Here is a 22,264-nt window from a genome sequence, read left to right as displayed (position 1 = left end):
ATTTTATACCAGCTAAAAAGGCAGAAAACCGCAATATGGGAGTGGAAAATAACTAGACTGGAGAAAGACAAGGAAAGGAGCAAGGGAGAATGGGGAGAGGCTTCTAAGACATCTGTGCTTCTGAAGAAAATACACCAGGTCATTAGCTCTCTTGTTGTCTCAGGCCTCCTGTGGACAACCTGTGGAATATCACCTACCTGGGGTCATCATGAACAGAAGAAAGCAGAGACTGTACCAGGGACAGAAGAACAAGAAAGAGTAGTCTAATGCAAAACTTCTAGCAGTATTAAAACCCATACATATATACGAATGTATTGAAAAAAAGTATCTGTTAATTGAAATCATCTTGCAGATTTTTTCAAAGGATGTTTTCCATCTCAAATCCATCCTCTCAAAACAGTGACAATTTTTTTTTCTAAAAAATAAAGTTTTTATGCCAACTGTATAGAAATTACAATAAAGACAGAGCCACTGCTGAGAGTGGTATGGCTGATGAGACAGTATCCCCCCCTTGTTCACTCCTTCCCTGTAACTTGTAATGTCTCCTATGTTGGAATCAGTAAATTACCATTAGCTTAAAACTGGCAATCAGCACCTCATAGCACCTGGCTATTTACAGAGTCAAGTTATATGCAGTGCACAAGAGGCTATATTAAAACCTGAGATGGGTTTCATTCATGTTACAGAAATAAATTAATCTCACCACCTTGAACTCAATGTGCAGAATCAATATGCTGAGTAGTTCTCATCAAGAAGCAGATTTGTGATGCTAATAATCCTACACTTCTTCTGATGTAATCCCAATCTAGTAATTTATCCTGTTAAAAGTAATAGAAAACACTTTGCAATCATTGTGCCCAAATAAATCACTACATTTGTATTTTCAAATGCTTTTAAACGTAACAAACGGCAGAAGGGAGGCCAGCCTCCTGACTCTTGCTGCACAGGAAAACAAAGCAAAAAACCCCCGTACTTTTTGCCTGGACTCAGAGTGAGCTTTCATTTGTAACGCTCCCAGAGACAGCTGCAGACATCCTTACACACAGTCATAATATCTGCCCCTGCAAGTGTTAAAATTAGCCACCCTAGGTGTGTCCACATGTACTAGATACCCTCCACAAGTATCAGGATATCAGCGGACGACATACCATTCAGTAGCTGGAGATGTCGAAAAAAAAAAAGTGGCAAGTTTTGTATTTAACACAGAATCTATTATTTCAGTAGGAGAGGAGGGGCACAGAGAAATGGTTTGCAGCAACTGTTGTTTAATATAAGTGTTCATTGCCTGGGTTATGTTCCCCCTTCACAGCTATGGGGTTTCTTTGAGATTTACAAAACTACAAATTGGTAAATTGAAATTGAATTCCAGGATATATATCATTTTTTTAAAAATGGAATTTACAAGACTGAGTCAAGGAAGAAGAGAATACAAATGGGTTTCAGTTAAGCACAAAAGAAAATTTCAGTCTTGCTTCTATAATAAAACAAAACCAAACCAACCTTGGTGGAAGCTCAAGCACATGGAAAGAGCAAACAGAGAATCAAAACTGGCAACAAACAAGCTTGAAGAAGAAAGGTGCTGTGGGGATGAGAATGATCTTACTACAGAGAGAATGGAGGTCTGGAAAGCTGGAATCTGCTGACACACTGCAAAATTTGGCTTCTCCACCCTTTTCGTCAGTTTCCCCATTCTTAAAATTGAATGTTATGTATTTATCCCTGCAAATGACATTATCCAGCATTTTAAAAAAGAGTAATCAAATACAATATTGCAAGTCCTATCAGTTACAGATCCTTCTTGCAGAGAGACATCGGTAAAAAAAACCCAAAGATATCATAAATATTGTATTAAGTAATTGTGAACATCTATTTAATTAAGCATATTTGTTTGCTACCTGGATTCTTGTCCTGCATTGTGATCTGTAGTGTGAACTGCTGCTCATACACACAGCCCAGTGAAATTTAAGGAGCACCATCTGGGTACAAATATCCACTGAGTAATGCTATAAATAGATCAAGCAAGTTCATTACATGCATGAGGTACTTGCCTGCATGAGTATTTTCAGCATTACGGCCTAAGACCGTAACTAATCTCTACTGTTTTCCTACAAACAACCTTGTCTTTTTAGTTGAGGAGCTAAATACTTCAACAGAGTTTTTTAATTTCATATCTGAGCTTATAATGGAATATACATGTCCAGATGGAGAAGAACACAGAGACCACTCTCTGACTCATTTCTAATCAAGCCATTGGAACAATACGGTAACAACAATTATTTCATTTTTGTACCCAGAAACTATGAAGAACTCATCTCCAGATGGAATCTCTTGCTTCTAGTACTCTGAAATGCTAATGAATAGAAGACAAATTCCTGTCCCCACTCTCTTACACCTATGCATATACAAGCTGTAGGAGAGCATGATGAGTTCACTGTGTAACGCATATTATTTAAATTCTAAGACCTGAAAAATTAAGGACTATAGTTTGCTGAGATACAAACAACATTTCTTCCTCCCTCTCTCCTCAGTCCCCTTAAAATGAGAGAAGAACACAGAAAAGCAGCTTCTTTAAAACTGTCTAGATTTTTTTATATGCTTTATTTTTTCATGTTTGTTTTGGTTTGGTTTTGGTTTGTTTGGTTGTTGTGTGTTTTTTTTTTTTTTTCCCTCCATGTTCTGCAGAACTGCAGTTGAAATTAACCCCAAAGCAACCAGATGGAGTACTACCACCATGCCATGTGGATTTAACATAGGGCTGTTTACATCCACATAGATCACTCATTGGCAAAATAACTATATCGGATATCCACATGCCTTGGCTCATCTGTGAGCTCAATACCAGGTGCAAGTTATCTGTTGAAGCCAATCTCCCTGCAGGAAGTTACTATTTTTATAGATACATGTGTGCACATAAGGACACAGATGTACACTCACATCTGCATCTATGGGCAAGAGATTTGTGCTATCTACTCCTATTAAAGGTATTTAGATGCCTAGATGGAATTTATGTGCATAAATGAGACCAAATCTCTTTTAAGCAGGCAGAGTCCTTCCTCTGTACTTTTCCTTTTACAGGAACACAGCAATATGGACTTTGCTTCTGACTATTCAGTGAGAAATAAATTCCTCTTAGCACATACTTCTCAAATTAATGATGTTCTGCTGAAACAATCTCTTCAGTGTTGCATGTACTCATATTTCTAAAACAAAGTATTTGTCAGAGTTACCTGTCAGTATTTGCAGGTTTCACAATTTTGCCCACGCTACATTTTGTGCAACTGTGACTGATGTTGTTATATGGTTTGTTAAACGGTTTCCACCATTTGTCTGTGAGATTTAGGCAAGCTTTGAGGATGATGAAAACAAATGCACTTAACATAATGCTGATATCACAGTACATTGCTAATTAGATCCCTTGTTTTTAATACTCAAATGAATAACAGTGCAGATGTCTCCATAGTACCTATGAGGGTCTTCCATGCTGGATTTATCTGCAACAGATAAGGTAAGTGCCATATTTCCCTACTGAAATCTGATTATCCAAACATGTACCAGAGCCAGAAATTTCAGATGAGAGTTTTAGATTGAATGCAAATTTCACAGCTCTTTAAATGTCTTGAAACTAGAATTTGATATGAAACACTTCAGATCCAAGATGTTCAGAAACTAAATCTTGCACCAAATTTAGCAAATTTTAGTACACAAGACACAGCTGAAGATATAAAGGGGATGTATTTAAGTTACACAGTTGACTCCAAACTAAGGCTTGTTTTAAGCCAATCTTGTTTAATGGTAACTTCTAATCATTTTCTGAATATGCCACTCAGATGCTGTATCATGCTGTTTTGGACATTCACATGCTATTTTACATGCTTGTTTCCCCTCCCTTCTCCTTACAAAAAAACAAAAACCCCAAACAGCAAAAAAACTCAACAACAAACAAAACACATATAGGCTCCCAGGGAGGAATACTAGTCATAGCCACTGGAAATTTCCCCCTGCTGGTAATATTCCTGCTCCTTACATATTTCTATATTCAGAGACCAATTCTGCCTGTAGGTTATAGGACAGGAAAGGAAGGTAATTCTATTTACCTTGGTTCTTGTATGATGGCTTATGTTGCCTCTCTTCATTTAGCTTTTATGCCTTGGATGACTCAGAGCCTAAGTACAAGCAGATCAGAACCACCAGCTTAAATCATGAACTTCAGCTACCATGTTATTTCTACGCTGAATCACCTCTCCGGATCTCTCCTTTGATTTCTGATAGTTTTATGTAATTGTAACATTTCTGTTAAGCATAGTGGTGCATTTGATATTTCTGTCTGCATTTAGCCTCTTACAATAATTTGTATCAAAGAGATCAAAAGGCAAAGTGTATTTAGGATACAGCAATGCCTACACTAACTGGGAGACAGAGATTCACTCATTAGCAAACATCTCTATTAGCAAAAAGATTCACTGTAATAAGGCATGCTGAAGACTTACAAAGGGGTTAAGCAGTCACAGACTTCCAAAATGAAGGTGTAGTGAAAGCTGAAAATAAACTGTTTGCAGTAAAAATCACACCATTCGATGTCTTGCCATCAGACGCTGCAAAGAGAGAGTGATCTGAAGCATGTTACAGGAGCCAAATGAGATTAACATAGCAGTGGTTTTGAAAATCCCACAAGCTCTCAAAACAGATCAGCATCACTCAAAACACAATATGCGTGTTGGAACAAAGGCACTGAAATCACCATGCAGTATTGCCTGCATTGTGGTCTCTTCAGTTGAACAGTTTTTCCGTGAAAATTAAGAAGAAAGAAAACAATTCACAGAAGAACTAACCACATATTCCAAGATCTTATGATTAATCTTCTGTTTAGAACAAATACAGCCCGTATTAAATGCTGTCTTAACTTGGCCAGATGAGAAACAGGTAAGGAATGACATCTGCTAGGCTTAATGTGGATAGACTGTTTCTGGAACTATTTTTGTGACAACTGTCCACACTTATTTAGCATGTAGTTGGATAGTATAAAATACAGATTGCAAATACTAATTTTGAGCATCCTTCTAACAACCACCGCTGAAGCGCTACCCCCTAAGATAAGGCTGTCATCACTGTCATTCCTTCTTAGCATACTATTTAGTGAAGAAAGGTGCGAAAACCACACTGCTGAATATAGAATACATAATGTAGAATAATATAGAATATAGAAAAGGTCTTGGTGCATGCTTGCAGCCAGTAGCTGCTTGAGATTTAGAAGCCTTTATCTCATCTATGACTTTTGTTGGGCAGCAACACCTCTTGCAGCTGTTGTGGGCCTGGCTGCTCCATGCCCTTGGAGGTGAGCTGGCGGGCACGTGCGTCTTGCAAATGGAGCTTTTCAGCCTCTTCCTGCAACACAGCTCTAACACCACCACGCGCCTCCCCCTGATTCCTTTCTTTCACGCAAAAGCCGTAAGCCTTCCAAGAACTAAATTTTATCTGTTAGTAGATTTGAGAAGAAGATTGTTTTGAAGTTCACTGTCAGAAATACACATAAGACATGACCTACTATTCTCAAGCACTTCAAAAGGTGAGGAAATTAACTTCTACCTATATCATGAATGTAACAATGGCTACATAATTCATACAAGCACTTGAGGCCAGATGAACCTTTTATTAAATGCACTGCAGAATTCACAGAAGTTAATACTTCCAGCTTTGAGGCACTCACAGGCTGGCCCCTAATTTTACTCAGTTACAAAATGACCTTAATAAAGCCATGGTATTGTCTGTAGTGTTACTTGAATTTGACAGATGCGTGCAATTAATATGAAATGCAGACAGCTCATACTTCACTGAGATTTCTGGTGAAAGACTGGGATTACTTCTGTTGGGTTGCAATGAACAGGGCTTTTCTGTACTTGACAGCAATGTGTTAAACACTACAGGGCAGCACAAGGTACATCATGAGCTCAGGTATTTATTTTCTTGCTTTAGTTACTTGGCAGTGAAATCCTTAGGAAGTTTTGGCATCGACTTCAGCAGGGTTAGGATTTCAGAAGTAGAGGTTACAAATTAATGGCATAGGTAAGTGCATTGCTGGCAAACGGCAAACTTATGGGTTTTTTTCTAAAGGAAAGATTCAGGGCTTGGAATTTTACAGGATGATTATTGGTTTTCTCTTCAGAACCTTAAAAAAAAAAAAAAAGTACATAAATTAAATGGGGATTTGGGAGATTTTTTAAGTAATGGTGGCTAACCTGAAAGTTCAAGAGTCAGCATCTGAGCTGGCCTGAAAGCAGTCTGCATAAAGAAAATACAGCCTGTGAAAATCCAGTTAAAAGCCCAGTCTAACCCCGAAACCCCAATGTAAGAACTACGGAGACCTTCATGTTGGTGCTGGAGATTTTTTTTCCTGTAAACTCCTTGTGACTTTTCCAGCCAAGTTGTTTGTGTGCTTCTTCAAAGTAGCTAGAGAAGTGGATCTAAAATCCATCTGCCTATTTAAAACTTCATACATTCTTGCAGTTTCCATGACACCAAGTCTGCATAGCCTAGCATCTTTCTGAAAAAATAAAGGTACAATCTCTTCATTGCTATAGCTTGAGGGTGCTTAAATGCTGTGCATATTATCCCTTTCAGTGACAGGGACTTTGCCATTATTAAAGATGGAAAACAAAACTGAAATTGTAATTAATTTTTTTTGCAACCAATTGAATAAAGCACTTGAATGAAGACCTGATGCACTTTCAGATCCTGAAACTCTTGCCACCAGATGGAGACAACTGTTGGATAACAGCATGAACATAAGGTTTATTTTCAAATTCATCATACCTGCAATAATTCTCTGATGGACGGATTCCAGTTCTGTATCGTTAAAAAACAAGACACAGGAGAAGGTAAACTAAGGCTCAGGCCTGTGAAAAGCATAGCACCCACAAATGCATACGAATCACCTCCATTCCCACTGATGTCCATTCATATTGAGATTACGGAGGATCTTTGAGGCTTGTGCTGGTAAATACAGATTTGCAGAGCAGTGAAAACTCTACTAAGTCACCTCAGGTATTCATAAATACTTCTGTATTATACATTAATATTTGCCTGGTCTGGCAAATCTGACTGTGGTGTTCACTCTGTTGTCATGTGGCACCTTTCCATACTTAAAGGTTATCAAAAATAAGTACTGTATTACTTCCAGACAGATTTCTAAGTAAATATGGCAGTTAACTTGTTATGAATGTCTAATGGAGGGATACTTGATAATTTTACACTTTACAGTTTCAACGACTGTCCAAGTGGCTGCAGTTTCAGTTGAAAATTGACACCTACCATTGGGAACATTAAGAAAACCTCTCCTGAATTTCTCAAAGCAAAATAAAGCTGACAGACTGACAAGCCACAAGGGAGGATGTAAAATTTTATCTGCTGGAACCAAATTTGCAAAACATTACAATAATTATTCCCAAACTGGAATGGGTGTAAGGTATGGAGCTGCTGTTTTTCTGACAGGCCTTAGATATGCAAGTATTTTCAAATCAGGCAACTCACTGGTTAGCAAGAAATGTACCAGTGTACTGGTGACAGACATCAAATAAAACACAGTAAGGAAGAGATATCTCCGTTTTTAAAGGGTTTGGGTGGTCACCTCAGGTGGAAGAAGAAAAGCATTCACTGGAATTTGCTTCTCACTGTGAAACAGATGTGCCTGACAACTCAGAAAGCAGTAGCCAATCTATGTGGAGAAATGTAAAATGATTAAAGCATCTCTTTTAATAGGTGTTTATAAGGCGCCTGTTTTATTAAATATATAAAGTATATATCTTACATATGAAATTATAAATAAAAATGCCGTATTGTAAGGACCTTGACTATTCACAGTGTTAGAGGAGGGTGTAAGATCCCACAAGATCACAGTATCACAGTATCACAGTATGTTTGGGATTGGAAGGGACCTCAAAAGATCATCTAGTCCAATCCCCCTGCTGGAGCAGGAACGCCTAGGTGAGGTCGCACAGGAATGTGTCCAGGCGGGCTTTGAATGTCTCCAGGGAAGGAGACTCCACAACCTCCCTGGGTAGCCTGTTCCAGTGCTCTGTTACCCTCACTGAGAAGAAGTTCTTTCTCAAATTTAAGTGGAACCTCTTGTGTTCCAGCTTGATCCCATTGCCCCTTGTCCTATCATTGTTTGCCACTGAGAAGAGCCTGACTCCATCCTCATGGCACTCACCCTTTATATATTTATAAACATTAATAAGGTCACCCCTCAGTCTCCTCTTCTCCAAACTAAAGAGCCCCAGCTCCCTCAGCCTTTCTTCATAAGGGAGATGCTCCACTCCCTTAATCATCTTTGTTGCCCTACGCTGGACCCTCTCCAGCAGTTCCCTGTCCTTCTTGAACTGAGGGGCCCAGAACTGAACACAATATTCCAGATGGGGTCTCACCAGGGCGGAGTAGAGGGGAAGGAGGACCTCTCTCGATCTACTGACCACCCCCCTTGTAATACACCCAAGGATGCCATTAGCCTTCCTGGCCACAAGGGCACAGTGCTGGCTCATGGTCATCCTGTTGTCCACCAGGACCCCCAGGTCCCTTTCCCCTACACTGCTCTCTAATAGGTCATGCCCCAACCTATACTGGAACTTGGGATTGTTCCTGCCCAGATGCAGGACTCTACACTTTCCCTTGTTAAATTCCATCAGATTATCCCCCGCCCAACTCTCCAGCCTGTCCAGGTCCCGCTGGATGGCAGCACAGCCTTCTGGCGTGTCAGCCACTCCTCCCAGCTTAGTGTCATCAGCAAACTTGCCGATAGTACACTCAATTCCCTCGTCTAAATCATTAATGAATATATTGAATAATATTGGCCCCAGTACTGACCCCTGAGGCACTCCACTAGATACTGGCCTCCAACTGGACTCCGCACCATTGACCACCACTCTCTGGCTTCTCTCTTTAAGCCAGTTTGCAACCCACCTCACTACTCTATTGTCGAGACCACACCTCCTCAATTTAGCTGTGAGGATGCTGTAAGGGACTGTGTCAAAGGCTTTACTGAAGTCAAGGTAGACCACATCCACCGCTCTGCCATCATCCATCCACCTTGTTACATTCTCATAAAAGGCTATGAGGTTGGTCAAGCATGACTTACCCTTGGTAAAGCCATGCTGACTGCCCCTAATGACCCTCTTATCCCTGATGTGCCTTGAGATGGCACCAAGGATAAGCTGTTCCATTACTTTCCCAGGGACAGAGGTGAGGCTGACCGGTCTATAATTACCCGGGTCCTCCTTCTTGCCCTTTTTAAAGACTGGAGTGACATTTGCTTTCCTCCAATCCTCGGGCACCTCTCCCGTTTCCCAAGACTTGGCAAAAATGATGGATAGCGGTCTAGCAATGACTTCAGCCAGCTCCCTCAGCACCCGCGGATGCATCCCATCTGGACCCATGGATTTATGGACGTCCAGACTACTTAATTGTTCCCTAACCCAGTCCTCATCGACTAAAGCAAACTCCTCCATTAACCTGGCTTCATCCGGGGTCTCAGGGGTACAGGGTTCCCCAGGACAGCCTCCAGCGGAGTAGACAGAGACAAAGGCGGCATTCAGCAATTCTGCCTTCTCTGTGTCTTCTGCCACCAGGGCACCCACCTCATTCATCAGTGGGCCTACATTGCCTCTGGTATTAGTTTTATCTGCTATGTATTTGAAAAAGTTCTTCTTGCTGTCCTTGACCCCTCTCGCCAGCTGTAATTCTAAGGAGGCCTTGGCTACCCTAGCTGCCTTCCTACATCCTCTAACAGCAGCCTTATATTCCTCCCAAGTGGCCAGTCCCTGCTTCCATGACCTGTAAACTCGCCTCTTCTGCTTGAGCATACCCAACAGATCCCTATTCAACCACGCAGGCCTTCTGGCTCCCTTCCTCGACTTCCTACGTGTGGGGATGCTCTGATCCTGAGCATGGAAGAAGCAATCTCTGAATGCAATCCAGCTCTCTTGGGCCCCTTTTCCTTCAAGCAGTCTTGCCCATGGGGTTTCCCTCAGCAGTTGCTTGAAAAGGCCGAAATTAGCCCTGCCAAAGTCCAGGGTTGCAATTCTACTTGCTATTCTGTTCCTGCCACACGAGATGCTGAACTCCACCATCTCGTGGTCACTGCAACCCAGGCAGCCCTCAACCTTTACTGCTTCAACCAGACCCTCTTTGTTAGTGAGGATGAGATCCAGCAGTGCACCTCTCCTGGTCGGCTCCTCCACCATCTGCATGAGGAAGTTATCATCAATGCACTGGAGGAACCTCCTGGACTGTGGCTGGCTGGCTGAATGGTCCTTCCAGCAAACATCAGGGAAGTTAAAATCACCCACAACAACCAGGGCCTGTGACTGTGAGGCCACTCTCAGCTGCGCATAGAAGGCCTCATCAACTTCCTCAGTCTGATCTGGTGGCCTGTAATAGACACCTACAACCGTATCACCCCTGCCAGCCTGTCCCTTGATCCTGACCCATACACTCTCAACTCGTTCCTCATCCGCTCCTGGGCAGAATTTAGTACATTGCAGTTGCTCTCTCACATAGAGAGCAACTCCACCACCACGCCTGGCTGGCCTGTCTTTCCTGAAAAGGGCGTAGCCATCCATGACCACATTCACCACAGTAACATTCCTCGTAATACACTTCTGGGCTACATTAGACACTTCTACCTCAGGTTTATTCACATGACTTTCATCTAATGGTTATTCTAGCCATTTCTGCAGAAAAGTAAGTGATGGTACTATTGGTTTTTGAGATACTTCATGCCCACCTGTGATGATAAACTTTGCCCCTCGAGGTTGCATTTACTCATGACATTCCCCTGTGCTGGTATTCAACATTTAAACAGAAGTTTTGGAAGAGAAAGGCTTTCAATTTATTTTACAACATGAGACAGATGCTCCAGCAAATGCTTATTTTGTGGAGGCTTACAGGCAGCTTTCTTTATGTGTTGGCTATCTGCAGACACAAAGAAATAGAAGTGGTTCTAACTGTGTTTTTCTTGCAAATGCCTTTTCTTGCAGCTTCCTTTTTCTATGAGCAACAGTCACAAAGAAATAATGAATGGACATTGGTTCTTCACTGTCACCCAGCTAAGTTCTTTCCAGGTGATAAACGACATGCTATGCAGAGATCCCATCTTGAGAGGTCGATACTTCAGGCTGTAGGGTTTACCTCTGCTCACTGTGCTGGGCTTCTGCCAGAGCTGTTTTGACAGTCTCCAAGCATGGAAAAGAGTTGGGTGGTAGTTACAAAAAGGTACAACCTTTAAAAAGCATAAAGAACTACCATGATCACCTCTAACCTCCTTTGTACACATACTACCACAATATCCCCAGCTAATGGGATAATTTTTCCAGGATTTGACTTTTGGCGAGTTATCTAAGCCCATTCAAATAACAGTAAGTTATGGGCAACCATGTAGGAAATTGCATCTTACTACGAGACTGAATGGAAAGATTTATGGAGCTGTGGAAAGTGAATAAATTAAACAAGCAAACAAACTCTAAAAAGACCCCAAACAAACAAACTAAACAAAACAACAACAACAAAAAGAGGAAACCTAAGTAGTAGATGAAGAGGATAGAAGGAAATGTAAGGCCAGAGAAAGACATCAAAGGCAGTATTATAACAAGACATAACGGATTTTACTCATCTCCTCGTTTCCAGTGTGAAAAGTCAGGATATAGTACTGAGTAAAGGTATGAATTTCATGGACAAGCAGACGGCACTTCAAACACATGGACATATAAAGAGCGATGAGAGACCAGGCACAGAGATTACACAATCCTGTGAAAGCTGCCTCACTCCAAGAACATGATACTGGCAGGTAAAACTAGGAGACAGTGTGCACATAATAAAAGCTTAAAAAGGCACAAGAGGGAAACACGTATTCTGTACATGCAGAAGAAGCAATTGAATGAGACTGCAGCATCAGACTGTTCTGTTTTAAAGATTTTTTCTTTAGATTTTTTTTTTAGTCCAAGATTTTTTTTTTGAGTCCAAGCACAGACATGCCACAGAAATACAGCCAAAGATTTAAGATGCTCTAATACAGAGACTTCTGAAAGGGGAAAGGAAAAGTCTTCTCTCAGAAAATACTGAATTAGAAAAGGAAAAAGAATACTAACATTTTAGCTAGCATCACAGGATGTAAAACCAGAGAGATCTTTATCAGGTACTGATACAGAACTCTTGCATAATTGGAAAATCCAAGAAATCTTTTATAGTGAAACTTGTTAGACACCCAGACCTTTGATCATGATGAACTGGAACTGCTCTGCCAGTATGACAGTAACTCCTAGTTGCTTTAACAACTAGCTTCTTAAGTGCTCCACAAATCAATTTAAGCAAAACAATAAAACCATACAGCTTATTGCACTGGGTCTGATCCCAGACAACCCACACCACATAGTCAACTAATGTTAACATATTCTACAGTAATCTTAAGATTAGACATATATGTTAACTAAAGATGAATCTACCTACTAGGCTCTTGAGACCATTCTTAGTGCTGCTGTGTAATGTCTGACACATTCGCCACAATACAACTGTGACTGTGCCAGAAATTATTTTTTGACAAGGACTGCAAGATCAAGCAATTAATAGACGAGCACAGTTTAATGAAGTGTCATTTATAAAGCTAGAACCTGGAGATTAATGTGATGCAGAATTCTCTTTAAAATACATATATTATCTGGTGAGATATTCTTACAATGACTTGTAAAAGAGAGATGCTTTGCAAGAAGAGATTTGAATAGTAAGAGGCAAACCAAGGAGCATATAAAGAGAGGAAGCTCAAGGTATGAGACAAGTTATGAGGAAGAATGATATCCTATATAATTAAGCCAATGTTCAGGAACAAATTATGATGGTTCATAGACAAATATGCCTGTAGTATGGGGCTGTCTTGGTAGAAGAGCATGCAGAGAACTGCTTTGATATGGAGCACCCCAGTGCAGGGGTCCTCTCTCATGAGAAAGGCTTCAAGACACTATGGAATGTAAATTCATTTTTAAAAGCTATATCTCTGTACATGGGTAGCACAAGGGAGCACTCACCAACTCATCTTATTCCATGTATCTCTGGAGAAGCTACATTCCTGTGCAGATGTAATACTTCTGTGTCTAAAGAATATACAAGACATACTCAAAACCAGGACTCTATGGAGTTGCCTAGCCGTAATTTACGTTTCTGTGTTTTGGGAGCTAAAAAGATAAACATCTTTTGCCTCCAGTTTTGTCTCAAACTGAAAACAAGGTTAAAATATCTTTCCAATTTACAGCAGGGAACATCATGTACACAAACACAATTAAACACATCAAATTTAAGACTGAAACTCTGATAGACCCTTAGGTCTAGCCATATAATTGAATATAGAAGCATAGAATCATTTAGGTTGGAAAAGACTCTTAAGATCATTGAGTCGTACTGTTAACCTGACACTGCTAAATCCGCCACTAAACCATGCCCCTAAATGCCACATTTACATGTCTTTTAAAACCCTCCAGGGATGGTGACTCCACCACTTCCCTGGGCAGCCTGTTCCAGCACCTGACAACCCTTTCAGTGAAGAAATTTTTCCTAATATCCAATCTAGACCTCCCCAGCACAACTTGAGGTCATTTCCTCTTATCACATGTTATTTGGGAGAAGAGACCAACACCGACTTGACTACAACCTCCTTTCAGGTAGTTGTAGACAGCGAGAATCACAGAATCACACAATGTCAGGATTGGAAGTGACCTCAAAAGATCATCTAGAATGTCTCCCCTCAGCCTCCTTTTCTCCAGGCTAAACAGCCCCAGATCCTTTAGCTGCTCCTCATCAGACTTGTGCTCCAAACACTTCACCAGCTTTGTTGCTCTTCTTTGGACACACTCCAGCACCTGAATGTCTTTTTTGTATCATTATGATTATACTGTCAGAAGCAAATGAACAAGCACTTCACTTTATTGACATTATTTATAAGTCACTCTTGAGAAGGAAAAGAAAAGAACCGTTATTTGAAAACGCTATTATATCTTTAAGTAGCAAAGAACCAAAGATGCTGGCTTTTCATATTTCAATGCAGAATAGCAATAAAAGAAACAGGTTAATCTTTTAGTCATCTCCATCCGTTCTCCTCTGCTCAGTTTTCTAAGGTTTATCTCAAATAAATGATTGAAGAGGAGCCAAAAACTAAATAATGCCCTTGTTAAGCCCCTCTTGTAAAACACAGCTGCATAGCGTTGTTGTTTCATAAGCAAACCAATCTTTACAACCTTTCCCCATCTACTACAACTGGCGAAAAGTGCTTCCACTCATCCATTTTTGAACTAAAATACACTCTTTCCACCAGGGAGGGAAATTTACCTAAATCAGTGATTTTCAACCTATCCTGGCTGAAGAATTACTTCTAAAGAATCCACAAAATGCACTCAAGAACAATAAACCTACTACCGATGAGCTTAAATTCACAGCAAATTCTTTAGCAAACCTGTAGCTTTATGAAACTCAGCATCCACTAATAGGGGCAGTGGGTCAGACAGTAGATATAAAGCCAGTACATTGAATACAGTAAATTTTAAAAGTTGAGGTTTCATCTAAGTGATGTGGGTTTTCTCCTCCAGGTAAGAGCAACTGTAGTTCTTAACAGAATTTCCTTTCAAGATACTACCTCTAAATGCACCCATGAACAAGCAGGGTACCCTGAGGTGTCCTTGATGCCTGCTCATCCACATTCAGGACCTGGTCAAACTATTCTGTGGTTGACATGTGGCCTATTCATCTAGATTTCATCTAGAGAAACCAAAACCCTATGTAGTGAAATGAGGAGAGAGCTGAGCACTAATGGAGTCCTGGGTCATGTCCCACTATGGAATCAAGACACAGCAGAGTCAGCCTGTAGGGACATAACCAGTTACAAAATATTTTATCTCCCCTTTCTTTTTGCAATGGCCACATACTCCCCTAAGTTGTGTTGTACAATGGATACAGTTGGTTTAAAACCTTATTGTTCAGCAGTTATGACTCTGCCAAGATGACTTCGTGGAAGTTACGAGAAATAAATATGATTGCAAGATATAGTATTGCTATTTGATATCCTTCTACATTTTATATTTCTTGCCTCAGCACCATTCAGCTGCTTACACAGACTGCACTTAGTTCCAAAGCATCCCAAGATTCTTTCCTTTGCAAGACACTAAGCAAAAAGCACTGCAACAGTAGTAGATGGTAGCACTGTAGGAAGCAGTCCTCCGTTAGTAAGGTGACGGATTACGCGGACTACTCAGTCTTTTCCATATCTGATTTCTATGCATCAGTGATTGCATTGTTCGCTCTCTTCTGTACCAAAGAAATCACTAAGTGACTAGAACTCAAATTCCACCAAAAGGGAGAAGCGGGGTTTGTCTTGAAATGAATGTTGATTCTGTGCGGGTTAGCTATACAGAAGTTATTGGGAAGTGGGGAAACCATCAGGCTATCCCTTCATGAAGATCTAACTCCTCATTAGCCTGGCTTGTGGTATAAGGAGGCAGAGGTCACCTGAAACTCAGTCATCTCACAAGACAATGCACTGTGAACTTCATCAAACAAGCGTGGCAAAATAGCGTGTTCTTTTAGCCCTTTGCTTACATGAGAAAAGTAGAAAGTGTCTTCTCTTAGCAGCAGAAGACACTCTTCAAATGCCGACACTGAACTAACTGGAGGTTTCTCTCCCCTTTTGCTGAAAATGTTCCTCTGCTCTGTGACATAGCATGAAGGGGAGGCAAGGACAGAAATGTATCTGCATGAATTAGCAAGCTACAATAGAGTTAACACACTAGCCACAGACTGCCACAGTATTCTAAAAACCCAAGCTAACAGATACCATTTTAAAGCCAAAGTACCAACGAGACTAGAACAAACCATCCCTAGATCAGGAGTGATAGAATGAAAAATCCAGAAGCTCCTCTGAGTTCCTAAGAATGAGAACACAGCTCAGCCATGCTTCGATTTCATGATGGATAAGGCTCAGAGATGCACTAATCTCTATCTCCCTTCCCTAATGAGCTGGTTTCTATTAGGAATGAATCCTGGGTGCCTGGAACTGAAAAAATTTATGACAGGCCCTGGAAGCCTCAAATCACCAACCTTCAATTAATTCACTCTTATCCATACGTAAATTCAGTGTGAATGCTGTCAGCACATTGTCTTCAATAGAATTCAACAAAAGTTTAGGAAAACAGCTGTTTTAGTAAAGGCACAAGTGTAGCTACAGTACTGAATTAAGTCTGTAAAGAGAGAAATCTTCAACTTTAGTGTTTAATTTGCACATCAGTACAAGTCCTAAAGCTACAGGGGAGCCCAAAGCCAAAACTACTACCAACATGCGTTAAAGTACGTAAAAGGCAAGACTAGACATTGACTGTGGAACAGAAAGCTAAGTGCAACGAGAGAAACTATCACTGAACTGAAAGGGCACAGATCAAGGCTGGTCACATCCACAGCATGTGTGGAGGGACACACCTGGTTCTGCAGCAGGGTGGTCATGCAATCTGGTGCAGACATGCTGAGCTTTAGGGTCAAAGACGAAGGGAAGAAATCAGAGTTATCTTAGACTACATACAAGATTAATGACTCAAAGATACAGTTGACAGTTGCTGCCAGGGTGTACGAGCAATTACAAAAAACGAGCTATCTGCCTCTCTGTGAAAACAGACTGTCGTATGTACAGGACGTGACTAAATTTTGTGATGGCATGCACTGGAAAAGCAGAATACGGAGAATGCAAAACTGCCTGACTCACACACACTTCTGATGCAAAATAATTAGGATACGATTACTTCATAAAATAATATCCATTCTGTGAGATATTCTGATGCACCCCAGCATTCAAACTGAATGTTACAAAGTGTATTGATTACTAAGGATTTGATTTTTATGCACAAATGGATCATGTGTACAGCTGCAGTTAACATCCCTCCCTAGCCCCAAGCACCTGACAGGTGCCCGAGTTAGAAGTGGTCAGCCTCGGCTCCCTCAGCAGTTAATGACAGCTGGAGAGAGAAGTTCTCACCTTGAACCATCTTCTGGAAGGGTCCTTTATTGTATATATACAGAGCACAGGGGAAGTATAAGGACAAGTGCTACAACGGGTAGCAAGAATACTTCCAATTAATACTAAGTTATTAAATGCAGATGCAGTGGCTAGAGCCTTTTCTAACCCAAATAACAGCTAACTTGTTCTGAAGAAGAAAAAATGCTGATCAAAACCCTAGCCAACACCATGGATTATTCTCCTGGAGAAAAAAAGAAGACCCTCTGTATTATTAGGGTACTCTTCTACTAGAAAAGTTGATTTAGGAGAAATAAAAAGCATCTGAAACAGAAATTCTAGATGCTTTGGTTCCTTCTCCAGTTAAAATGTACTTAGTCAAAAAGCAAAGAGAGTTGGACTCACAGCTTCTATACCATACTTCAAGCCAATAAAAACAACGATGCTGATTTGCAAAGGCTGTGGCAGATGATGCAAAAGCTAAATGTGTCCTAGCGCGAGAGCCACAGAGCTCTGCACTCTCTGTGAATGCAGATGTCACAACTCTACCTTACTCTTCCGGATGTGCAAGCAGTGACCAAAGAACAGCCTCCCTGAAAGCAAAGGCTTTCAGTGCAGTGACTGAACTGGTTTACTTCGTTGGTTCTGTCTTATGCACTACAAATAAATCCTGGAAAGTTCTATTTGAAGATTTCCACAACAGGCTTCAAAATAATAACACCCTGGTTTTGACCAGGAGTGGGGGTGCCGGGGGGGGGGAGGTCTACCAACCCTTCTTTAGGAATACTGTCTTGCTACAGTTGCCTACAGATTTTAAAATCAAGAGGCACCACGTTAGCAAAGGGTCATTGGCATGCACTGTAACAGAAAACAGGAAATATAATTAAACATACAGCTATGAAGTAAGATCTTTGGCAGGAGAAAGAGCTTTGGGGAGAATGTGGAAAGGGTAAAGCACTAGGAAATAGCATAGTAACATGGTCAACAGGGGGAATGAAGCACGGGGTAGAGATGAAGAAATGAGAGTGGGGGAGAGGAGCAGAAAAAGAAGCACAGAGAGATAAAGTGGCAGAAAAGAAAGAAGGCAAAACATACAGAAGAATGTGCATAAGGAAAAGAAACATCTCTTTTAGGAGTTCCTTAGTAAGTGCAGGAGCCACATTGTTAGGCAACAGGATATACTGTTTTCTGTATAGAGAGTTTATTTAAGCTTACATGAAACCTCAAAAAACAAGTCTGTGGGAGAAAAGAGAGAGAGTAACATCGTATTTCTTTCGACTTTTAAATTGCTTTTTAGGTCATATTTCACTCTCCCCTCCCACCTCCCAAGTATTTTCCAGGATGGAATTTTGTTCTTCCCACTCCAGGATTTGGCGTGGGCAGAGCACCACAGATGCTGCTGAGCTCAAACTCCAAAAAATCTGATTCATTCTTTCCTTGAATCTTTTTCTATCATTTAGACTGGGATTGAGCAAACGTCAAAGGCTGCAAGTCAGAAAGATAATTTTACACAGCTAATACATTCACTTTGTTCCAGCGTAACAGCGGTACAAGAAGAACAGCAAAGATAAATCCAGTTCTGCACCTCTGCTAGTTTGTCAAATATTTGTTTAAGAATAATTATTTTTCCTCCTGTTCCAGCAGGCTTATGCTCTAAAACTCCTCTGAGTTTTGACTGTACACAGAGGGCAGGTTTTCCCTAAGGGTAAGACCAACAACCCTTTTTCAACTTGACAGAACACAAATCCTTAAAATGAAGACAACCTCATACAATCAATCAGCAAAGCCCTTCAGTCTCACTGATCATGTTCAACAAGCACAGAGTATTTTCTACGAGTTTGCTTTCATTTCAGCCTCGGGTACTGCACAACTACACTGCTGGGTATCAATTCAGTGTTCAAAGAAAGATTCTCAGATTAAACTGTAAGGAGTCATATGACATAAAAGAAGCTGCCCCCAAGATAAACGATGCAGTGTTCATATTTTTGAAAGCTGAGGTCACTTTCAGTAAGAAAGATTCCTTGCTTACTTCATTTGAGACTTTAAAACAAACAAAAGTTCTAACATTTTAAAAGGTTAGACACATTTTTTACTCCCACTGTTTCTTAATAAAACACCATTTATGTGGGAAACCAGCTTAGCGCATATTTTAAAAACAGGCAAACCATTAATTGATCCAACATGTTGGCAGTTTTAGAGAAACTCACTAGACAAGAACAAGTGATGCATCTTAAGTTTTAAAACAATCTGAGCTTTACTTTAAAGATGCATAAGTATGGCAAGCTCCTGCTACTTTATACTGCTTAGTAAATAATCTGTGATACTTAAAGTACCAAGTAGTATAATCTGAACAGCTACCAAACCATGTGCAGCTTATAAAGCACTGTTTTAAGAAGCTCAAGTGGTTATGAGTTGCTTACCTCAAAAGAGAAATGGAAAATACTGCCACCCCCCCCAATCTTCCAGCAGTCCTACCAAAGAAGCATGAATTTGCCCAAATAAATGGTTAATCTCTTAAAGAGGCTGCACACAAGAGGTTCCAGAAGAACTACTTTCACATCAGCAGTAGTATAGCACTATAGGTAGGCAACAAATTGTTTTTCAGTACATCCATGCGAGCTAGTTTACTGTGGAAATTTAAAATGTCATTAGAACAACATCCTGTTTTGCAGCCTTTGCGTGTTTCAATTTACCCCTAACTCTGCAAAGATTCAACTGGCATGAAACAACTGGGCATGATTAGTTACTGGATGCAAACCAAACTGAGATTTCACAATAGGTGGCATTTTAGTCTCCATGGCATAGGCTGCTCATGTAAAAGACCAGTGACCCTTGGCAGAAAACACTATCCCTAAATATAAATCTGGCGATTTGTTTTTAAAGCAACATTGTTTCAGATCAAGCATTGTTACAAAACCAGCAGGTTTTGTGGGCACAACCTGAAGGTTCAGATCATTTCAGACGACTGGATTTCTGCTCGGTTCTAGTTGATGAGCACATGTTGGGACCTGAGCACCCACGCACTGACACGGCAAGCACAAACTCCATCAGAGCGTTCACCTGGCAGAGTGAACCCCCTTATAACCCCGGTCCTAGACAAAATATCTCATATTCTCACCAAATCAGATATTTGCTATTCCTAACCAATCCCACAGCTTTTACAGTATCACAGTCGAGACAGCGGATGCTGCGTTCCCTACTTTATTTCATCTCCTGATAAGCCTGCACCATAAACACCATGCTTCTTTTCTGAAGGTCTTGATCACACCTGATTCCATATGACACCTGCCAGAGGATCCTCAGGACTCACCAAAACATGTGTCCCACACTGGACTCAGAGTCCCATCCATTTCTCCGTCTAGACCCAAACTTTACATCTCCCAAACTTTTTACCCCTGGAGCACCAGCGTGCATCACTGCTGGCAGCATGTCCATCCCTTGCCATGGCAGCATGGAGAGGTGCTTCAAGGCCAGCAGGATGGGCACCCATCACCCAGCGAGGCCTGCAGCCCACCCCAGTCCCTGCCAAGAGGCGCAAAGACATCTTCCCCCCACCGGCTCCCATCCCAAGGACGCAAGGCAGCATAGCAGGTTGCCACACATGGGAAAACTGGGTCCGTCCACTTGCCCAGCGCAGACCTCAGAGCGTGCCCACGGAGCACGGGCAGGGTGCTGAGGCTCACCTGCGTGGGGCATGGTGATGGTCTCATTGGCGTTGCTGGAGCCCACGTTGTAGATGACCACAGCAGAGGCGTTCTGGGCAGCGGCGTGGCGGATCTTGTCCTTGTAGGTGCAGTTGCCCCGCGGGATAAGGGCCACCCAGCTCTTGCCTGGCGCCGGGGCGTTGAAGCGGGTGCTGGGATCGCAGGCGTAGCGGTCTGTGGGCGAGACAGAGAGGGCCACCTGCCCGCGGGCGTCCTGCTTGGGCGACTGCTCGCCGTAGCGCCCGCACTCGCTCTTCTCGCTGCGGAGCTCGGCGCTGCCGGCCGCCGGGTCGGCGTAGGTGATGTTGACGAAGGCCGTGTACCACTCCTCCTTCTCGGCCACGGTGAAGTCCAGGCACAGCAGATGCACGAAACAAAAGGACAGCAGCCATGTTGAGAGAGCCAGGCTGCGGCACGCTTGGATTACAGACATTGCCATCTTCATCTGCCGGGCCCCCCCACCCCGGCCGGCCCGCCCGCCCCCGCCCGTCTGCGCCGCGCCTGTGCGTGTGGCGCGCCCGGAGCAGCCGGCTCCGTGCGGGGCGGCGCTGCTCCCGCCGGCCGCCGTGCGGGGAAGGGAAGGGGGAGGGGGGCCCTCCCCTCTCTGCAGCCTGTCGCCTAATTCATGCTGGGGCCGTTGGATTTCCTCGGGCTGGCCCCGTCTCCGCCCTCCCTCCCCCGCCGCCTTGCTTCCTCCTGCCCCTCTCCCCCTCCCTCGCCCTGCGCCGCACAGCTGCCTCCCCTGCTGCTGGCAGCCCGGACGGGAAGGCGCGGTGGAGGGGGGGGGTTCCCACACGCACACACACGCCGGGCGCAGCGCCCGCCCTGGCCCTGGCCCCGCGGAGGGGCTGCGCTCCCGGGGTGCGGGGCGGCGGGGCCGCCGGGTGGGGCAGCGGCGACGCGGCAGCGACACCTGCCGGCAGCGGGGCGGCAGCGCGGGACCCGCCGGGGCCCCCCGGCGCCGCCACGGGGGTTGGGGCCGAGGCCAAGTGAGAGGAGCCGGGTCCTGGGGGCTGCGCACAATTAGTCGGTCACACCTTCCATTGATTGTTTTATCCGCGATTCTTTTGTTATCATCATTATTTATTTTCTCCTTTCTGGGCTGCTGCAGTATAGGTTAAGAAAACTGCAAACGTGCATGTTGCAAGGTAATTCTGCCACGGAGCTTAGAGGGATCATCGCTTGTGTATTTCTAAAAGTTATTTACCTCTGTGTCCAGGTTTTAAAATACAAACCGAAGGCATTTCTTACTCTACAGCTCTGAATGAGGCTGGCAGATGCGTTTACCAAAACTGGGTACACAACTGACAGGGACAAAACCAACACAGAAGTGAAACCTCTGAAACTGGGAAAGCAGCTCTCTGGAAACACTCAAGAATAATCGAAATTTGACTCAATGAAATCCCAGATTTGGGGATTTTTAACATATAAAACACCCAAAGACAGTTTTGGCCAAGACTTAAAATCCGTTCACACCAATAGGGTCAAAATGCAACCGTCTATCCTAGTGCAAGTGAGTAGCAAAAATCTGCTTTTCCAT

The 22,264-nt window shown here is 42.5% G+C and overlaps 1 protein-coding gene across 1 annotated transcript in view; it reads right to left on the bottom strand.

Moving 5' to 3' along the window:
• Window positions 1-21,399, bottom strand: part of RNF150 (ring finger protein 150) — a 123,327-nt gene extending 101,928 nt beyond the window's left edge. Inside the window, exon 1 of the mRNA XM_065836362.2 lies at window positions 20,704-21,399. Coding sequence (XP_065692434.1) covers window positions 20,704-21,169 — 466 coding nt within the window. The 5' untranslated portion in view covers window positions 21,170-21,399. The remainder of the gene's footprint in view (window positions 1-20,703) is intronic.
• Window positions 21,400-22,264: the final 865 nt, after the last annotated feature.

The sequence above is a fragment of the Patagioenas fasciata genome, chromosome 4 (assembly GCF_037038585.1).
Source record: "Patagioenas fasciata isolate bPatFas1 chromosome 4, bPatFas1.hap1, whole genome shotgun sequence".
In the NCBI taxonomy this organism is placed as follows: Eukaryota; Metazoa; Chordata; class Aves; order Columbiformes; family Columbidae; genus Patagioenas; species Patagioenas fasciata.
This window is presented reverse-complemented; position numbering and strand designations above follow the sequence as displayed.